At 40.8% G+C, this 22,427-nt stretch overlaps 1 protein-coding gene across 1 annotated transcript in view; it reads right to left on the reverse strand.

Annotated features, from left to right (window-relative positions):
* Positions 1-986: 986 nt before the first annotated feature.
* The window catches only part of PATL1 (PAT1 homolog 1, processing body mRNA decay factor), a 37,140-nt gene continuing 15,699 nt past the window's right edge, over positions 987-22,427 (reverse strand). Inside the window, exons 10-19 of the mRNA XM_019948287.3 lie at positions 14,044-14,224; positions 13,411-13,534; positions 12,843-12,940; positions 12,341-12,400; positions 11,154-11,302; positions 9,341-9,500; positions 5,317-5,472; positions 3,229-3,320; positions 2,984-3,133; positions 987-2,665 (exon numbers count right to left, since the gene is read on the reverse strand). Of these exons, the coding sequence (XP_019803846.1) occupies positions 2,644-2,665; positions 2,984-3,133; positions 3,229-3,320; positions 5,317-5,472; positions 9,341-9,500; positions 11,154-11,302; positions 12,341-12,400; positions 12,843-12,940; positions 13,411-13,534; positions 14,044-14,224 (1,192 nt within the window). The 3' untranslated portion in view covers positions 987-2,643. The remainder of the gene's footprint in view (positions 2,666-2,983; positions 3,134-3,228; positions 3,321-5,316; positions 5,473-9,340; positions 9,501-11,153; positions 11,303-12,340; positions 12,401-12,842; positions 12,941-13,410; positions 13,535-14,043; positions 14,225-22,427) is intronic.

Here is a 22,427-nt window from a genome sequence, read left to right on the forward strand (position 1 = left end):
AAATGTCCCATATGTCTAGAGATGAAGATGAACTGCAGTCCATCTATTGAAATTTATAATTCTGCTTTGTAGTTAAAAGTTGGAGAGGAGGGACTTCCCTGGTGGCACAGTGGTTAGGTTCTACCTGCCAATGCAGGGGACGTGGGTTCGAGCCCTGGTCCAGGAAGATCCCACGTGCCATGGAGCAACTAAGCCTGTGTGCTGCAATTGCTGAGCCTGTGCTCTAGAGCCAGCGAGCCACAACTACTGAACCCCGCATGCCTAGAGCCCATGCTCCGCAACAAAGAGAAGCCACCACAATGAGAAGCCCGCGCACTGCAATGAAGAGTAGCCTCCGCTCACCACAATTAGAGAAAAGCCCGCACACAGCAATGAAGACCCAACGCAGCCAAAAAGAAACAAACAAACAAATTTATATAAAAGAAAAAGTTGCGGGCAAATGACAATGGTCGAAAGCAGCCTAGGTTTTTTTAAAAAGGCTTTTTGTTTTTTTGATAAATTTATTTATTTATTTTTGGCTGCATTGGGTCTTTGTTGCTGTGCACGGGATTCTTGCTGCAGTGGCTTCCCTTGTTGTGGAACACGGGCTCTAGGGTGCATGGACTTCAGTAGTTGCAGCACGTCGGCTCAGCAGTTGTGGCCCCTGGGCTGTAGAGCACAGGCTCAGTAGTTGTGGTGCATGGGCTTAGTTACACCGCGGCATGTGGGATCTTCCCAGACCAGGGCTCGAACCCACGTCCCCTGCACTGGCAGGCGGACTCTCAACCACTGAGCCACCAGGGAAGTCCTGAAAGCACGCTAGGTTTTTAAAGGAAAGTTATCACGTAAACATAAGATCTTTATGTGTTGTCTCCCTTATGACAAAATAAAAAAGATAAAAAATTAGGTAATAATATCCTTACCAATCCACAACACCAAGAGGTCTATCTAAATATGCTAGAAACACATTAAAAAGCTTAGAAGTAATAAATAGAAATGGAGGCACATTTTTTTTTCAAGTATACAATTTATTTTTATTTACAATACCCTATAAAAATGTAAATTTAGAAACTTTAATTTTTATTAATTAAAACCAAACAAAAAAGATAAAGCACAGAAAAGAAGAAATAATAATCAAGCCTTCACTTGATCGGTTGTGAAGGGAAGGTAGGAAAGGCGCCTAGTGGAAAATGATGGCAGAGGGCAAGCTAGGGAATGTCATGGGGAACAGCTGGTGGAACCTAGGGCCACTGAATGGGAAGAAATGGAGGTGGAGAACAAGGAGAGCTGGATATAACTGAGGACCTTACTGTTGTACATTTATGTGCAAAATGTTAAATCTCATTAAATATCATAACCTGTCCCCCCACTACATTCGAAAAGGCTAGAACAGCAAAATGTGCATCAGGACAGTCATGTGAAATTAATTCAGATTTAATTTTCTTGAGGGCTATAATCACCAGGGATCAAAACCCTTTATCCTGGTTGACTGCTGAATGGGGGAGGGATAAGTGACTAGGGTCACAGCAGGCTTGTCCCTGCTCGCATTCAGACCCAGGCCCCTGGCTGCCTGGGAATGGGACCTGGGTGAGATGAAGCAGCGAGGACGGCAGCTCTGCCCACAGTGTGGAGGAAACTGAAGAGCAGCACAGGCCGGACTTAGCTTCCATGGTTAGGTGTGGAGGTTTCTCCCCATGGCACCAAATAAAAACAGAAAAGAGAGAAGTGAAAGCATGGCTTACTGAAGTAGTCTCAGGAAGACAGACTGAGTGTGCAAAAGCTACACTGTGGAAGCGGGCTCTAGGTTAGGGTCATCTTGGGCAACCTTCCATGCACTCGAGGGGACAGGCTCAAGTACACTGCAGTTGTAGCAGGAAAAAGGCTTAACCGTGTGCTGTTTTCACTGAGGTGGACAGAACCAAAGGAAATACAAGTGGGGAGGAGATAAAGAACTTCTCAGCCTAGAGCTGGGCAGCAGCCAATTAAGAGTTCTGGTTTTATTAAACGTGCCCCATACCCTATATTTATATGAAAACAAGTAGAACCCACCAAATTCATTACAAGAGGGACGAGAATCAGATTAAAAATACATCAACTGGTTTGTGGTTAAAGAAGGGTTGTGTCACCTAAATATTTCTCAATCTAAAATTCATTCTTTAAGCATCCTTTGGAGACCACATAAGTGTGTGTATAGGGGGGTGTGTGCGCTCATATATATAGACTTCTACTTAATTGGCTCTCCTACAGTCATATTAATATGGGGCAATGAAAAAAGATTTCAGTAGGATGAGGGAAGGAATCCTTTGGCAAGCTACAATCTACTCTGAACTGGAGTAGTGGTGGTGGGATAAAGGGAGAGATTATATTTGTGTTTCTAGGGCAAAGAAAATGCAAAATTGAGAAGAATTGGGTAAAAGTAGGACATGCAGAATTGTAACACAGACGGTAAGAAGAAACCAGCAGAAGTATCACCCAGCCACATTTCACAGACCAGTGGGGAAATACCTGGCATTCAGAGCCAACCCCTGTGAACAGGAATCGGTCCCACAAGACGCTCTGGGGAATAAGCTACCTTCCCTCCCTCATTAAAAACAACACTCCATTGGTGGTGGCAGCAGTGCAGGTGGCAGCCAAAAGGAGGTACAGGACACATGTGGAGATCTTTTATCGTATCCCCTGAACTAGCCTACGGTACAAAGAAAGAGAGAAAGGAAACCTGTATAAATGAGTTAAAACAGAAGTCAGTCATTTGTATCAGAGTTACATCCTTGTATGCACTCTCGTAACAAAACACCTAAGGTATTTGTACCCTTCACATTTATTTAACAATGAGGGTTCTGCTGCATCCAATACAGTCTTTTATATCTCGCAGATATTCATGCATTTGACAGAAATCTTTAATCTCTTCCACCAAATGCAGTTTTATGCCCCCCCCAGCCTCCTCAACATAACTTCTAAAGTGCCAACTTCAGTGAGATGTGGAACTCTCCTGTTTCCAACTTACTGCAGTTTTGTCTCCAGCAAGTTCAGTTTCTGTCGGTCAACGTAACGAGAAAACAGGGATACTAGATTTGTGGGTATAGAGACTGGCTTGGCCAGGGCTGCCTGGGGAATCCGCAGAAGTTCTCGGGTTGCCAGGAACATCACCTCCGTCCTGAAAGGGAAAATCAAAAATAACAATATAAGAAAAGAATGAAAAGATTACCTAAAAGAACTTAAAATAAGAGAAGAAACACAGTCTAGACTGACCACTGGTTGCTCTGCGTTGATTCTGAAGTGGGGTCTGAGCCCTGCAGGTCTTCCCCCCGGCTCAGCACGAGGAGGAGCAGTGACAGGCCGAACTGCGAGAGGAGACAGAGGGCGTCACACGGCGCTGCACCCAGTCCTCCTGGACCGCTGCTGCGCGGACCGCAGCGCTAGATGGGCAACGGCGCTGGATCAAAAGAACCCCACTGCTGTGCTGCTCTGTGGAATCGGGCCGAGCCGAGAGGCCGTGTCCTTCTCCTGGCACAGCAGCAACAAGCCCCCCCCAAGGAAGGAGGACGCCCCAGTGTCCAGCGGTCCTCCACACCCCACCCCACCCCGACGGGACAGCCCTCCACACCCCACCCCACCCCACCCCGACGGGACAAGACAACTTCTCCTTGCCACGGGCAATGAGGGATTTAGTCCTCCACACCCCACCCCACCCCGACAGGACAAGACAACTTCTCCTTGCCCAGTGTCCAGCAGTCCTCCACACCCCACCCCACCCCGACAGGGCAAGACAACTTCTCCTTGCCATGGGCAATGTGGGATTTAGCTTTTCTCCTGTTCACCAGAACAGAAATGGATTAAAAAGGAGAGTTAAATGAAGACAAATTTTGATACAGAAAATTAAAGTTCATAGAATAAAAGACATTAAATAGAATTTGAATTAAGAAAAATGGTGTTAAGACCTGTGAGAAAACATACACAGAAAGGTAACTGCGATGATCAGGGAATGAAGAGAAAATTTCCTTAAAAAAGGACACACATATCTGGAAATATAAAGGCTTAGAGAGGATGTTCAAGTCCTAGGTTAAATGTATGAATCACAGCTATAATGGACCATAAAGAGAAGCTGGGGATATTTTGGGATTCCATCCCCTCCTTTCTGAGTTCACCTCATACAGGATAACCTTGCCTTTCCAAAAAAGCTCCCTTCATGTCATTGTCGGAAAAACAACGGGTTACATAACCTTGTCTGACTTCATGCTTTTCTACTGTCTTTATCAAAATTAAAGCTAAGAGACCAAATAACATGGAAGGCACACAACTGACTACCCCAGAACCCCTGTCTTATGCCCCCTGAGGCACCATCACCCTCTCAGCCTCTGAGGTACTCGCGGCCCTTCCGAGCCATGCTTGGCAGGTTTTCAGGTATAAGACGAAAGAGGCCTTGGGTCTGCTTTTCCCTCTACTGTAACAGACGGCCCTTAGTGAGTGCTCACTGTGTACCAGGCATTATACTGAACCGTTCACGGCTGCTTTCTCTTCTAAGAAACAGGACAACTCTGACACTGACCTCATCACCTCCACATTACAGATCAGGAAAGTGTGGCTCAGCAAAGTGAAATAATGTGTTCAGGGTCCCAGAGCTAGGATGTGGCAGAGAAGGAGTGGAAACCTGCTCTGTCTCAAAGCTCATGTTCTTCTTCTGTATCCAGCTTCCCCTAGGAGTCTCTGGGTCTTTAACCTGATATAGATGAAATATGAAATAGTCTCTTATGACAGAGACCGTTAATTATCTACCTAATACTGTATGCTTTCCTTCTCCTATTAGATCTATTTGTGGTGACAATGGCGTGAACTAAAAGACGTTCTCCAGCCTTCCCTGCAGTTTAGGCATGGCATGTGACTAAGATCTGGCCGTTGAGATTAAGTAGAAGTTGGTGGTTAGAGCTCCTGGAAAAGGTCCAAATAAGGAGGACAGACAGCTACTCCACACCTCTTGGCTTTCTAAACACACCTCTCTTCCTGGTGCAAAGTGGAACCTTAAATTCCACAACCATCATGGACCATTAGAGGTCACAAGCATGGCAGCCACTGCTAAGGATGGCAAAGAAGGGAAACTGAAGGAGCCTGTACCCCTGACACCATGCAGTCACCATACCAGATTTATTCCACATGAGATACAGAATGTTCTATTTTGTTGAAACCACTGTTATTTCTAGTTTTTATCACTATAAGCTTAATGTAAAAGGCTGAAGGAAGCCTTTTTTTTTTTTTTACAATTGCCACAGCAGTCATTATTTTTACTCATAACTCAAATTTAAACGCCTCTCAAAGTTCAGGGACATAAAAGGGCAAGGCCACCTTGTTCTGGAGCACAGCAGTGAGGTGAGGATTGGAGGGTGCTGGTGCAGCTGCACTCTGAGGTAGGTTCATTAGCTGTTGCAGAAGGCTGGTGACAGTCGCTGATGGAAGATGATAGAGGAGAAGAGAGAAGGGACTCAATAAGCATGGCAGCACCTACCAAAAAAAAAAAAAAAAAGGCATCACATCTCGGCAACTGTTACTTCAGTCACACCCCATCAGTGGGCACGGATGGAAGGATGCTCAATTGTATATTCAACTTCCCGAGGCAAGATTTAACCAGAAAGGGCTGACAAGCCTAGCAGATACTACCAGCATCTTAACAGCGGATTCTATGGTAGCTACTGAGAACTTTTTCAACTCAACTTGTAAAGGAAACAGCATTACTTGTGTGAACCAAGGGTGTAAACGTCCCTTCTCAAATCCATAGCAAGATTCACGATAAAACATCAGTATTCCCTCCACAAATATTTAGATGCTTTAACACATTTAGATGTGTTCCAGGCGTGTGAGGTAAAAACAAATAGTAAACAGGACAGACCCTCAGGGGTCTAAGGCATAGAGGAGAAGCCATGAGTAAACTGGCAACTTTAATGCATTGTGAGAGGGACTCTAACACAGGTAAAATTCTCAGTGCTACAGAGTTATCGAGAAGTATTTTCAGAGTTAACTGTACCTTGTTTTATCTTTTTATAAAAGCTGAATGAGGAAATGATTAATCAATTTTTATAGATTATTAGAGAAGCTAAGTGATCAGAAACTCAGTGTTCGGTTACAAAGCTAGGAGCTGGAACCAGACTCCAAGGCTGCAGGATTCCAGCCTGCTGGTCCACTCATTCCGTTTTGCCTTAAGGCCCGGACTGGGAAGTTAAAATACAGAGCTACTGGTATAACTAGGTTATGACACTTGAAAGGAAATTGAGGGTGCTTCCAGCACTCAATGCCCATGGCATAAAAAGTGATGGCTGGTTCTACTTTAAACAGCATCCAAGGATGCAGAAAACTCCTTTTCATGATCTACTACTCGAAATAAACAGAGCTTTAAAAATGAAACCATTCTTAAACATACACAAAAGTACAAAGACCAGTATAGTGAAGTCCACATACCCATAACCTAACTTCAACAACAATTCAATCAACAACAGGTTGCCAACCTTATTAAATCTATATTTAAGATATAGATTCCCATATAAGATCATTCCATCCATAAATACTTCAATTGGCATCGCTAACAAAATCTCTCACAATATTATCACACCTAACAAAGTTTAATTCCTTAATTATCATCCAATATTTATTCCAAATTCAGTCTGTCCAACTGTCTCGAAAATGTCTTTTAACAGCTGATTTATTCTTTTTTTTTTTTTTTCAAATGCCATCAGTTAATATAGTCCAACACAGCAAAGGCTTTCCTCAATGCTTTGGCCAGTATGGTACATGCCCATCCTAGCTTGATGGACATTCAGTCTAGGACCAGCAATGTGAATTATTATTTTTATTTTTAAAATATTTATCTATTTGGTTGCGCTGGGTCTTAGTTACAGCATGCGGGATGGTTAGCTGCGGCATGCGAACTCTTAGTTGCAGCATGTGGGACCTAGTTCCCTGACCAGAGATCGAACCCAGGCTCCCTGCATTGGGAGAGTGGAGTCTTAACCACTGGACCATCAGGGAAGTCCCAGTAGCTGATTTATTTTAATCATGATTCAAATAAATCCACACATTGCATTCGGCTGGTAAGGCTTTTAAACTCTGTTAATAGCTCCTTTGTCACCGTCCATCTCCTTTTCTCATGCTATTTATTTGTTGAAGAAACTGGGTCATTTGTCCCATAGTTTGGATCTGGCTAATTGCACCCCTGTGGTGTCACTTAACAGGTTTCACCATCCTCTGTTTTTTCCCATAAAAACTGATAATTAGAGGTTCGATTCAGTTCAAGTTCAATGGAGGGGTCAGGGTGGTGCATGGCAAGAAAACTTCATGGAGAGAGCTGTGTGTTTTCTACTGCATCACATCAAGATGCACATAGTGTCCGGTTGTCCCCGTTAGTGGTGTTAACAGTCAACACTGGGCGACTTCCCTGGTGGCACAGTGGTTGAGAATCCACCTGCCAATGCAGGGGACACGGGTTCGAGTCCTGGTCCAGGAAGATCCCACGTGAGGCGGAGCAGCTAAGCCCGTGCGCCACAACTACTGAGCCTGCGCTCTAGCGCCCGCGAGCCACAACTACTGAGCCCACGTGCCACAACTACTGAAGCCCACGTGCCTAGAGCCCGTGCTTCGCGACAAGAGAAGCCACTGCGATGGGAAGCCCGTGCACCGCAATGAAGAGTAGTCCCCACTCGCTGCAACTAGAGAAAGCCCGCACGCAGCAATGAAGACCCAACGCAGCCATAAATAAATACATACATACATAAATAAAACCAAAATATTCGTGGGTTCAGGTGTCGCCTGCCTGCTCCAACCACCGTAAAGGTCTCCATCCACCTTTTACCTAATGCTTTTGTAGCACCAGTAATGGTTGCTGCCTGGATTGATTGCTTTTCCATTAGGAGCTGTAAAACTGCAATTTTCTAATTTTATCATTTCTTTTGAATTTATTAGCTGATATACCTTCTATAAAGAAGAACTTTTCTATTATCACTCTCTGGTCACCATGACATTTGGTTGTAATGCGGCAGGATAAATGCTTCTTTTCCTTTATTTACCACTTTTCAGAATAATGAGTTGATAGCCTAGCAATCTCTGAAGGTGACTAGTGTATTTTTTTCATACCATTATGAACTCATTAAATTAAATATATTTGATTTACTTCAATCCACTCCTGTAGTTTTTCTTTCTGATGCAAATGATCCCATTTTGGCCACAAGGAGGCCCCTTTAAATTGGTCTGTGCATCTTTCACACAGGACCCTAGTCATCTTTTAGCCTCCATGCTTCCTGATACAATATATTCCAGAATTGTCTCGTACATTTTATGCCTCAGGACCTGGAACACGCTATTACGTCAAAAAAACGGTGTTTAGAGATGTGGTCTATTACTCTTTAACGCATACAGGTAAAATCTTAGCCTCCACACTTAACCAAGTTTTCCTCACTGGCAGATAAGCTCTACCAAAGCAGGCATCTTTGGATTCCTAACTCTCAGCACCTCGAACTAGGTGCTATATTTCTAGGACCTAAATGTGCCTGGTACATAGAAGTATTCAATAAGTATTTGCTGAATGAAGAAATTCTTTCAATCCTATTATCATTTCAGAAGGAATAATTTTCACATCTTTCAGGTTCACGCTCATAAATTCTATTATTCTGAATCTCACATTGAGTAATACTAGCCCTTTGTACTAACCTTACCAATTCCTTGTTTTGAAATTCTAAGACTATTTTAAATTGTGCTAATCTTTCAAGTATTATGACACGCATAAGCAGAGAGCAATTCTTACCAAGAGTTAACTTATCAACTTGATAATCATGTTTCAAATTCCAGCCCAGTTTAGGTTAGATACAATTATTTAAAAGCACTGGCCCAATTCCTGTGGGACACCATTCAACTAAGTCTACAGGTCAATGTTAGCTACTAATAACAGCCCAATGAATGATACTTTATATCCAACAAAGTAACCAAGATCATAAGTTGCAAATTTAGTGAGCATCAGATTCAGCTGGGGATGTTGTTATAAACCCAGAAGCCCTGATCGTCTCTCTGTAAATTCTGATTCAGCAAGATTGGCGTAGGGCTGAATTATCTGCTTCCCAAGCAATTCTGATACAGACCACAGCTTTTACAACTACTTCAAATAAGACAGAATTACTGCTTTCCTCCTGTTTAGGAACATGGGCTGTTGGATAAAAAGTGACATTAAAAATACAGGCCTGGAGTAAAGTTTTTGCCTTAAATAATCATATCACTCTGCCAAAGATAAAAGAATACAAAAGGGAAAAGGAGACAAAAAGAAATCTGGATTCTAGAAATCTTTTCAACTATGAAGACCCAAAGGAAAGATGTCCCACACATGGCGGATCACCTCATCTTGTGCATCCTTCTTGATAAGGAAAGGGAGGTTCCTGGCTGTTGTCATGAGAATGTCAGCTGCTTGCTCTGTGGAGAGGAAAGGAAGAATACGGGCAACCATTCTCTTCCCTTTTCTGATGCACATGATCTGTACAAAGTGGTCATCACTGGGCCTGCAGGGAAAGAAGAATGCTAACTTAGGCCAGCAAGAATAATGTAAAAAATCCCTTTTTTCCTCTTACATGTTACTGAGTGAACACACTGCATTTATTTTCACTCTACAATTATCTGTACTACAAAATAGAATTACTTCTCCAACTCTCAACCAAATAATAAAAAGTAATTCTTCGGGGCTTCCCTGATGGCGCAGTGGTTAAGAAGCCGCCTGACAATGCAGGGGACATGGGCTCGAGCCCTGCTCCGGGAAGATCCTACATGCCACGGAGTAACTGAGCCCGCGCGTCACAACTACTGAAGCCCGCACGCCTAGAGCCCATGCTCTGCAACAAGAGAAGCCACCGCAATGAGAAGCCCGCGCACTGCAACAAAGAGTAGCCCTGCTCGCTGCAACTAGAGAAAGCCCACATGCAGCAACGAAGACCCAAATGCAGCCAAAACTAAATAAATAAAGAAGCTACTGTGGAGTTTTGGTATAGTCTCAAAGAATAATAAAAAAAAAAGTAATTCTTCGTTTCATAAATACTGAAAATCATCATTTCAAAAACTGTTATGTTAAAGAATTGATCAAACTATTTGCATTAATTTCCTTTATTAACTTTTAAGTAACTATACAAACGACATGGGTAAAACAGCAAAATCTGAAAATATATATAAGAAAAAAGGAATAAAATATTCATAATCTCAGAGATAATTTATTAGTGTTATCATTTTGAAGACATTTTTGCTGTTTATTGTATATTTTTATCTTTCATTTAAAAGAAAGGGTCCATGTAATTTATATGGCTTTGTTACTTGACTTTTTTCACTCAACAACTTCTTGTGAACACTCTTCTACGGCAATAAATAATACTTTAACTACATACATTTTAATGGCTGCATAACAGTCAAATCTATGGATAAACCCAAACTTATTCAACCAGTTCCCTGTCAGCCCGACTCCAGAAAAGGTGTGCCGAAAAGAAGGTCCTTTTTTGAAGTTCTGTTTTGCGTGTGTCCTGGCTTAGAAGAATCATCAATTCTCTTGAATGGGCAAAGAGAAAGGGAGTGATTAGGAGACACAGTCCTCTCGCATTCATCAAATAAATATTGTGATTTATAGAACATTTACCATTAGCAAGATTCTGTTCCAGATACTGGGTTGGAGAGAGATGAGAGAGATATAGAGAAGTTATATTAAGGAGCTTAGTCTCCACTGGAAAACCAACTGGTTTCCATAGCAAATAAGTATTGTATGGAAATCCCAAGGAAGTGTAAGTGTTATAATACTTTCCCTCCTAGTAGGAAAGAAAATACATAAAGATCACAACGTTGAACATTAGTAAGCATAAACCAGATACAATCTGTAAGCTCAACAACACAAGCTAAATAATGCTCCCCACTGTATCTCCAGTGCCCAGCACAGTTCCTAGCAGATACCTGAATAGGTACTTGCTGAAAAAATGAATTCAGGATAAACAGATTTTTTTCCTGGCTGGAAAGAATTATGAAATATTTTACATGAAGTGGCATTTGAGGCCAAAAGGAAAGACTTTGAGCTTACTGAGATGGTAAGGAAGGATATCCAAAGGGTAGAATGTATAAAGTTCAATGTAGCAGAGGAAGGAGTCTAGCTAGTCTATGTTTTTACCAAAGTACACTACTCTTACCTCTCCTGTCCAGGCAATTTCCCCCTTAAGTTGTCATACATGCTACAAATTTTGTGCTTTCTTTCATCCATCAGGGCAGGTCGCTCTTCTTCCAGACTTAGGAGGTAACGCCTTTCATAATCCTCCACATCAAGGAGTAAACTATAGGTCTAAGTGAGAGACAAAGCAGGCCTCAGCAAGCTCAGAGTATTAGATAAACAACTTCACAGTTTAGGAATACCAGATAAAGACAAAAGAGTGAGAGCGCATTGTAATAAGATTGAGAGGGAAAAAGTGCTCTTTTAAACCCAGAAAAACATAGTGCAATAACTTAAAAAATTCTTTGAACATCATTCCCTGTACCTCCTTGACCTCTAATCCAGAAGGCAGACAGTGAAATGATTACACACTTTCCAAATTCTCCAGCAGCGGCAACAGCACTGTAAGATAAACAACGTGTACCACTGCTCCAAGTAATGCCTTATGTTAATAAAAACGGTCACAGCTAATTTTACTACTGGGTGCCAGGCATATTGCTCTAAACACTTTGCAAGTACTCATTTACTGAATACTAACTCACCACAGCCCAGTGAGAAACAGACTCTTATCGCTTTCATTTTTAAAGATAAAGAAACAGAGGACAGCATAGAAAGGTTAAATAACTTGCCTCAAGTCACAGCTCTGAGAAATGGAAAAGACATGACTTGTAGACTGTTCCCAGGGTCTGTGCTCCTAACCCCTATGCTCTATGCCTTGCAATATGGATTTATGCTTTAACACAAACTGCTTATATATTACCTGATCGTCCTTAGAACCCAGGACAGTGCCCAGCACCCAGAGAATGTCCGATAAATATATGTGAGCTGACTGAATAGACCTGAATTAATTCATAGGCAGAACAGTGTAATTTTTATTCTCATTTTCTTAGGAAGATGACCTGCCCCAAAACATTCACAGTTGTTAACTGAACAAGCCTGGACAAAAAACCCAGGACTTCCAATTGCAGTGTTCTTTTCATGAGACCATAGGTGAGGTATGCCACATTCCTTTCTAGCGTGCCCTGCACACAATAGGCACTTTACACAAATATATCCATTAATTAAAATCATGGCACACTAACTGATTGTTTACTTTCCCACTGTTGAGTACACATACATTTAATAGTTCCTCATTTGAAACTAACTACAGTAACAAATTCTAAAACTTACCTTCTCAATTATGACAAGGGTTTTTCGTCTTTTGTCCCGAACCTGTTTTTCTTTTGTCTCCTAGAAAGAGACAAGACTCCTCAATGTGAACTCTTTACCCATGTTAAAAATAACTTACTGGCACATAGGTAATTCCATTTGTAACAATACTTTGAGAATACTGACTCTTTGAAAGTTAATACTCTAAAACAAAACTAATGTGGACAAAGGTCATAGAGTTGACTGAATCAACCCACACATAAACTGAACACACAGATAGGCAAGAGGTAGTTGCACAATGCAGTGGAAGATGAGGATATCATAGGAAAATCTTAAAACAGAGAAAATCATAGTTTTAAAAACTGGAGTCAATAGCTGATGCTGCCTGCAGCCAGACTGACCTAGTTCAAAGGCTCCTGCCACCCCGGTCCCGCCTGGCTGCCTTAGGATTCCAATCCACTGACCCCCAAAGAAGTGGTGATGACCCAGACTTTTTTAAACACACAATTCTACAGACACTTACATCATCCTCACTCCGAGATGTCACAACAGCATCAATCATTTTTCGGGGATTATTCACACTAGAGACAGTAAGCTTTCCCAAAGAGCCCTCAAACTGCACTGCAGGGACAAAAAATTTCCAACAAATAAAAACTCAGAAATGCAGGCAGACAGCTTTCAAAGAAGATCTTTATATTCTCTATTCTTTACACAGAGCCTAACAATTTACTACAAAAATCTATGTATCATCTAAAGCAATCTCTTATCAACATCTATCCTTTCCCATTTTTTGGGTTGTAATAATAAATAAAACTCTGAAGTATTTCCCCCTTATCTATTTTATGGATACTAGAAATTATAACAGGTTTTAAAAAGTCATGGAATCTCAAGTAGAAAAGGATCTAAAAGGCCATCTGTCAAACCATTCACTCCATGCTTGAATAAGGCTGACCTGTGCATTTGTCAAGGACAATGATACTTTACACATCAGTTTCAAACATCTCTATCCAATCATCTTTACAGTTATTTTTATTCTATCCTATCAGCAGCACCACATCTCTTCATTATGGCTGTGGGGATAAGGACCTCACCTGGCTTATAGGCGTGCTCCAGTTTGGCCACCTGAGGGGTAATGAGCTTGGTGCGCTCCTTTTTTGGGCCATCACCTTGCACTTCTTCAGCAGCTGACAGTTTCTCCAGTTTTTCAAAATAATTCTACCACATGAGAAGATGATTTCAGTTGCAACAAGCACAGAATATGGTCTCTCTTTATCATGAAATAATTAACTTATACTAGTGGTAACAACACTACTTGTACTCTGTAAATATATTGATCTTTAATTTTTGTTAGATTGCTATGAATTTACTTTATAAAAAATCCCAGCCTTCAAAATAATCATCAATGGAAATATCTTTAAAGTTAGACTGCCAATATTCTTCATTGAAAGAACCAGATTATTGATGCCGAAAAGATTTGAAAATATTGGTCTGAGAGCCTCCGTAGGTAAGAAATAAAAGGCATATATGCAAACCTTTGAGTGAATAGTGGGACAGGTTCTTCAGCTTGAAAAGAGGACAGAATTTGCTTAGTCAATTCTTATCCACTTGAAGACTACCTCAAAAGAAAATTCTATCAATATTTAATTCTACCAATATTTAAATGAGTACCTTCACCAGGGTAAGGGACTAAACTATTATCCTCAAAACTAGCACACAGTACTTACCTGGTAATAAAAATCATCCAGGTAGGGATCAGTGCTTTGCAGCTGCACCATCTGGATTTTAGAGACCCAATCCTTTTCTCGCTGCAACATGAGATTGGCATATGGATCCTTTCGGAGATGATCCTGATGACTGCTCCGGTGACTTCCTCTATCTCCTGCACCATTGAGATTCCGATGCTGACTGAAAAAGAAATACATGCCACATTCACTCCAAGCGGATACATGAATTATGCCTTGTAACAGCACTGCAGTAAACCAGGCCAATTGAAAAAAAGGTTCCTCTTTGCTTCTGTTAAAAGAGGAGTGAAAAAGAATCGAATCTTAACAGAATTTGAAAGGAAAGAGCTGTGCAACACATAATTAAGGAGATAAAACTAAGATCCAAGTGCCTTACCATAAGCTAAGCACTTTCACCTATGGACTTTTGTATAAGCCCCACAATAACCCTATGAGGTAACAAGGTGGATTTATTTTCTCCACTTAAGACAACAAGCCGAGGCCAAACGAGATCAAGTAGCTAGCCTAAAGCAGGATGCCAGGCAGCAGAGTGAGAGATTGTGAACACATGCCAATTTGACCCCAAGTCTATATACTTTTAAAAAAACTTGATGAAAATCATGACATACTTCAAACATATAGAAAAGCCCAGCAAATACTATTTAAAAAAAAATCCATTTACTCACCATCTAGACTTAATGAAAAAAAAATTGTTTGGTCAAATTTGCTTCAGACTTTTAAAAAGTAATATTAAAGTAATACAGTGTGACATTTACAGTTGAAGGCCCACCTATACCCCGCAGATCACGGTTTCCACCTTCCCTTCCTTCCTATAGGAACCACTATCCTGACTTTGTTATGCAACCTCCATGAAATGTTTTTATACTTTTATTACTTGTACATCTACCTTTAAATATTATACAGTGTTATTCCATTTTACATAACTGGTACTAGGCATACAGTTCTGCTCCTTGTTTCTTATTCAACATTATGCCTTTCATATTTATCCAGGTTGATGATAACACACACAGGCATATACTGAAGAGCAGAACTGCTAGGATGCAGCGTATCCACGTTATCAATCTTCTTATTTATTGCCAAATTCTCCCTCAAAAGGCTGTGCATGCCACTCCTGCCAACAATGACAGTTGACACACTTCACGTTTTGCCTGAGGATATAAAATGGTTATCTAATTTGCATTCTTCTGATTACAAGTGAATCTGAAAAATCTTTTCACTTTTATGAGCCATGTAGGTTTCCTCTATTGAAAATTACATGTTTGTGTTTGATGCCTTTTGTTACACAGAAGTTTAATATATTTTTGAAATTTTATTAAAATACTTTTAAACTGCTTTATTAAGTGATAACTGATATACAAAGAACTGCACATATTTAATGTGTACAAACTGGTAAGTTTGGACATATGCAAACATTTGTGTTATCATCACCATAAACAAAGTAATGGACATATCCAACACCTACTCCTTGTGTCCCTTTCTTTCTCTTTTTTTGGTGGTGGTAAGAACACTTAACATGAGATCTACACTCTTAAATTCTGAAGTACATAATACCATAATGTTAACTGCAGGCACAAGAAGTTTCATATTTTAACAGTCTAATGTATTAATCTTTTCCTTTATGGTTTGTACTTTTTGTGTCTTAAGAGTCCATATTGGTTTTTTTCCCCCTGAAAAAAATATTCTGGAATTTTTTTGAAAGAAAAAATAAATTACACACAAAGAACCATAAAATGAAAGGTTGAAAAAACCCCTCAAAATTATGTTTAATTCTCTTATTTTATATGTAAGAATGGTGATAGAATGTAAGCTCCATGAAGGCGAGGGTTTGATATGTCTTGTTCTTCTTTCAATCCCCAAAACTGACTACAGTGCCTGGTACACAGCTGAGGTCACATATATAAATATATATTTGAATGAGGATTAAACAGAGGCAAAGATAAAGAGTGACTGTTGGCTTTATGTAAGACCCAAATGTAATGCTAGAGACTATATTCAAGATTATGTCTGAGCTGAGATGGTCAACAAAAGGTAGTTAAAAGTATGGTAAGAACTTGGTAAGCAGTGAATATAAAATGTTGATTCCGCACCCCCCAGATCTAAATTGTACTTCAGAATTATAGTAACTTGGAAATAAGTTGATAAGCTCTTGTCATTTAAAGCTTGTGCATTGGTATGCAGGCAGGTATTAAATCTAATAACATAATTTAAAGTTCAGGGCTCTGGTTTTTGGAAGGTGGAAATGGATGGAGGACACTCCCTCTTGTGAGAGCACCGGAATCACAACTAACTGCTGAACAATCATCGACAGGAAGACACTGGAACTCACCAAAAAAGATACCCCGTGTCCAAAGACAAAGGAGAAGCTGCAGTGAGACGGTAGGAGGGGTGCAATCGCAATAAAATCAAATCCCACAACTGCTGGGTGGCTGACTCACAAACTGGAGAACACTTATACCACAGAAGTCCACCCACTGGAGTGAAGGTTCTGAGCCCCACGTCAGGCTTCCCAAACTGGGGGTCTGGCAACGGCAGGGGGAATTCCCAGACAATCAGACTTGGAAGGGTAGCGGGATTTGATTGCAGGACTTCAACAGGACTGGGGGAAATAGAGACTCCACTCTTGGAGGGCACACACAAAGTAGTGTGCGCATCAGAACCCAGGGGAAGGAGCAGTGATGCCACAGGAGACTGAACCAGACCTACCTGCTAGTGTTGGAGGGTCTCCTGCAGAGAGGCTGGGGGTGGCTGTGGCTCACCGTGGGGACAAGGACACTGGCAACAGAAGTTCTGGGAAGTACTCCTTGGCGTGAGCCCTCCCAGAGTCCACCATTAGTCCCACCAAAGAGTGGGTAGGCTCCAGTGCTGGGTCGCCTCAAGCCAAACAACCAACAGGGAGGAAACCCAGCCCCACCCATCAGCAGACAAGTGGATTAAAGTTTTACTGAGCTCTGCCCACCAGAGCAACAGCCAGCTCAACCCACCACCAGTCCCTCCCATCAGGAAGCTTGCACAAGCCTCTTAGATAGCCTCATCCACCAGAGGGCAGACAGCAGAAGCAAGAAGAACTACAATCCTGCAGCCTGCAGAACAAAAACCACATTCACAGAAAGATAGACAAGATGAAAAAGCAGAGGGCTATGTACCAGATGAAGGAACAAGATAAAACCCCAGAAAAACATCTAAATGAAGTGGAGATAGGCAACCTTCCAGAAAAAGAATTCAGAATAATGATAGTGAAGATGATCCAGGACCTCGGAAAAAGGATGGAGGCAAAGATTGAGAAGACGCAAGAAATGTTTAACACAGACCTAGAAGCATTAAAGAACAAATACCTGGAAGAACTAAAGAACAAACAAACAGACATGAACAATACAATAACTGAAATGAAAAATACAACGGAAGGAATCAATAGCAGAATAACTGAGGCAGAAGAAAGGATAAGTGACCTGGAACCCAGAATGGTGGAATTCACTGCCGCAGAACAGAATAAAGAAAAAAGAATGAAAAGAAATGAAGACAGCCTAAGAGACCTCTAGGACAACATTAAATGCACCAACAATTGCATTAGGGGTCCCATAAGAAGAGAGAGAGAAAGGATCCGAGATGAAGAGATTATTTGAAGAGATTATAGTAAAAAACGACCCTAGGGCTTCCCCGGTGGCCCAGTGGTTGAGAGTCCGCCTGCCGATGCAGGGGACACGGCTTCGTGCCCCGGTCCGGGAAGATCCCACATGCCACGGAGCGGCTGGGCCCGTGAGCTATGGCCGCTGAGCCTGCGCGTCTGGAGCCTGTTGCTCCACAACGGGAGAGGCCACAACAGTGAGAGGCCCGCGTACCGCAAACAAAACAAAACAAAACAAACAAACAAACAAAAAACACGTCCCTAACATGGGAAAGGAAACAGCCACCCAAGTCCAGGAAGCACAGAGTCCCAGGCAGGATAAACTCAAGGAGGAACATGCCAAGACACACAGTAATCAAACTGACAAAAATTAAAGAAAAATTATTGAAAGCAACAAGGGAAAAATGACAAATAACATACAAGGGAACTCCCATAAGGTTAACAGCTGATTTCTCAGCAGATACTCTACAAGCCAGAAGAGAGTGGCCGATATATTTCAAGTGATGAAAGAGAAGAACCTACAACCAAGATTACTCTACCCAGCAAGGATCTCATTCAGATTCAATGGAGAAATCAAAAGCTTTACAGACAAGGAAAAGCTAAAAGAATTCAACACCACCAAACCAGCTCTACAACAAATGCTAAAGGAATTTCTCTAAGTGGGAAACACAAGAGAAGAAAAGGACCTACAAAAACAAACCCAAAACAATTAAGAAAATGGTAACAGGAACATACATATCAATAATTACCTTAAACGTGAATGGATTACATGCTCCAACCAAAAGACACAGGCTCGTTGAACGGATACAAAAACAAGACCCATATATATGCTGTCTACAAGAGACCCACTTCAGACCTAGGGACACATACAGACTGAAAGTGAGGGGATGGAAAAAAGATATTCCATGCAAATGGAAATCAAAAGAAAGCTGGAGTAGCAATACTCATGTCAGATAAAATAGACTTTAAAATAAAGAATGTTACAAAAGAGAAGGACACTACATACTGATCAAGGGATCAATCCAAGAAGAAGATGTATCAATTATAAATATATATGCACCCAACATAGGAGCACCTCAATATATAAGGCAAATGCTAACAGCTATAAAAGAGGAAATTGACAGTAACACAATAGTGGGGGACTTTAACACCTCAATTACACCAATGGACAGACCATCCAACAGAAAATTAATAAGGAAACACAAGCGTTAAATAACACAACAGACCAGATAGATTTAATTGATATTTATAGGACAATCCAACCAAAAACGGCAGATTACACTTTCTTCTCAATGCACATGGAACAATATCCAGGATAGATCACATCTTGGGTCACAACTCAAGCCTCAGTTAATTTAAGAAAATTGAAATCATATCAAACATCTTTTCCAACCACAACCCTATGATATTAGAAATCAATTACAAGGAAAAAAACGTAAAAAACGCAAACTTATGGAGGCTAAACAATACATTACTAAATAACCAAGAGATCACTAAAGAAATCAAAGAGGAAATAAAAAAATACCTAGAGACAAATTACAGCGAAAACACGACAATCCAAAACCTATGGGATGCAGCAAAAGCAGTTCTAAGAGGGAAGTTTATAGCAGTACAATAAGCCTACCTCAAGAAACAAGAAAAATCTCAAATAAACAATCTAACCTTACACCTAAAGGAACTAGAGAAAGAAGAACAAACAAAACCCAAAGTTAGCAGAAGGAAAGAAATCATAAAGATCACAGCAGAAATAAATGAAATAGAAACAAAGAATACAGTAGCAAAGATCAATAAAAACTAAAAGCTGGTTCTTTGAGAAGATAAACAAAATTGACAAACTTTTAGCCAGACTCATCAAGCAAAAGAGGGAGAGGGCTCAAATCAATAAAATCAGAAATGAAAAAGGAGAAATTACAGCAGACACTGCAGAAATATAAAGCATCATAAGAGACTACTACAAGCAACTCTATGGACAATCTGGAAGAAATGGACAAATCCTTAGAAAGGTATAACCTTCCAAGACTGAACGAGGAAGAAATAGAAAACATGAACAGACCAATCACAAGTAATGAAATTGAAACGGTGTTTAAAAATCTTGCAACAGGGCTTCCCTAGTGGCGCAGTGGTTGAGAGTCCGCCTGCCGATGCAGGGGACACGGGTTTGTGCCCCGGTCCGGGAAGATCCCACATGCCGCGGAGTGGCTGGGCCCGTGAGCCATGGCCACTGAGCCTGTGTGTCTGCAGCCTGTGCTCCACAACGGGAGAGGCCACAACAGTGAGAGGTGTGCGTACCACAAAAAAAAAAAAAAAAAAAATTCCAACAAACAAAAATCCAGGACCGGATGGCTTCACAGGTGAATTCTATCAAACATTTAGAGAATAGCTAATACGCATCCTTCTCAAACTCTTCAAAAAAACTGCAGAGGAAGGAACACTCCCAAACTCATTCTATGAGGCCACCATCACCCTGATACCGAAACCAAAGATACTAAAAAAAAAGAAAAGTACAGACCAATATCACTCATGAATATAGACGCAAAAATCCTCAACAAAATACTAGCAAACAGAATCCAACAACACATTAAAAGGATCATACACCATGACCAAGTGGGATTTATCCCAAGGATGCAGGATTCTTCAATGTACGCAAAACAATCAATGTGATACACCATATTAACAAATTGAAGAAGAAAAGCCATATGCTCATCTCAATAGATGCAGAAAAAGCTTTTGACAAAATTCAACACTCATTTATGATAAAAAGTCTCCAGAAAGTGGGCACAAAAGGAACCTACCCCAACATAATAAAAGCCATATACGACAAACCCACAGCAAACATCATTCTCAATGGTGAAAATCTGAAAGCATTTCCTCTAAGATCAGGAACAAGACAAGGATGTCCACTCTCGCCACTATTATTCATCACAGTATTGGAAGTCCTAGCCACAGCAATCAGGGAAGAAAAAGAAATAAAAGGAAATTGGAAAAGAAAAAGTAAAACCGTCCCGTCCCTGGTGCCAACTACATGATACTATATGTAGAAAATCCTAAAGACGCTACCCGAAAACTACTAGAACTCATCAATGAATTTGGTACGGTTGCAGGATACAAAATTAATGCACAGAAACCTCCTGCATTCCTACACACTAACAATGAAAGATCAGAAAGAGAAATTAAGGAAACAATCCCATTTACCATCCCACAAAAAGAATAAAATGCCTAGGAATAAACCTACCTAAGGAGGTAAAAGACCTGTACTCAGAAAACTGTAAGACACTGATGAAAGAAATCAAAGATGACACAAACAGATGGAGAGATATACCATGTTCTTGGATTGGAAGAAGCAATATCGTGAAAATGACTATACTACCCAAAGCAATCTACAGATTCAATGCAATCCCTATCAAATTACCAATGGCATTCTTTACAGAACTAGAACAAAAAATTTCACAATTTGTACGTAAACACAAAAGACCCCGAATAGCCAAATCAATCTTGAGAAAGAAAAACGGAGCTGGAGGAATCAGCCTCCCTGACTTCATACTACAAAGCTACAGTAATCAAGACAATATGGTACTGGCACAAAAACAGACACACAGATCAATGGAACAGGATAGAAATCCCAGAGATAAACCCACACACTAATCTATGACAATGGACAAAAGACAGTCCCTTCAATAAGTGGTGCTTGGAAAACTGGACAGCTACATGTAAAAGAATGAAATTAGAACACTCCCTAACACCATACACAAAAATAAACTCAAAATGGATTAGACACCTAAATGTAAGACTGGACACTATAAAACTCACAGAGGAAAATGTAGGAAGAACACTCTTTGACATGAATCACAGCAAGATCTTTTCTGATCCACCTCCTAATGGAAATAAAAACAAAAATACACAAATGGGACCTAATGAAACTTACAAGCTTTTGCAAAGCAAAGGAAACTACAAACAAGACGAAAAGACAACCCTCAGAATGGGAGAAAATATTTGCAAACAAATCAATGGACAAAGGATTAATCTCCAAAATATATAAACAGCTCATGCAGCTCAATATTAAAAAAACAACCCAATCTAAAAATGGGCAGAAGACCTAAATAGACATTTCTCCAAAGAAGACATACAGATGGCCAAGAAGCACGTGAAAAGCTGCTCAACATCACTAATTATTAGGGAAATGCAAATCAAATCTACAATGAGGTATCACCTCACACCAGTTAGAAAGAGCATCATCAGAAAATCTACAAACAACAAATGCTGGAGAGGGTGTGGAGAAAAGGGAACCCTCTTGCACTGTTGGTGGGAATGTAAATTGATACAGCCACTATGGAGAACAGTGTGGAGGTTCCTTAAAAAACTAAAAATAGAATTACCATATGACCCAGCAATCCCACTACTGGGCATATACCCAGAGAAAACCATAATTCAAAAAGACACATGCACCCCAGTGTCCACTGCAGCACTATTTACAGTAGCCAGGTCATGGAAGCAACCTAAATGCCCATCGACAGACGAGTGGCTAAAGAAGATGTGGTACATATATACAATGGAATATTACTCAGCCGTAAAAAGGAACGAAATTGGGTCATTTGTAGAGATGTGGATGGATCTAGAGACTGTCATACAGAGTGAAGTAAGTCAGAAAGAGAAAAACAAGTATCGTATGTTAATGCGTATATGTGGAACCTAGAAAAATGGTACAGGTGAACCGGTTTGCAGGGCAGAAACAGACACACAGATGTAG

The sequence above is a fragment of the Tursiops truncatus genome, chromosome 8 (genome assembly GCF_011762595.2).
Source record: "Tursiops truncatus isolate mTurTru1 chromosome 8, mTurTru1.mat.Y, whole genome shotgun sequence".
NCBI classification, from domain to species: Eukaryota; Metazoa; Chordata; class Mammalia; order Artiodactyla; family Delphinidae; genus Tursiops; species Tursiops truncatus.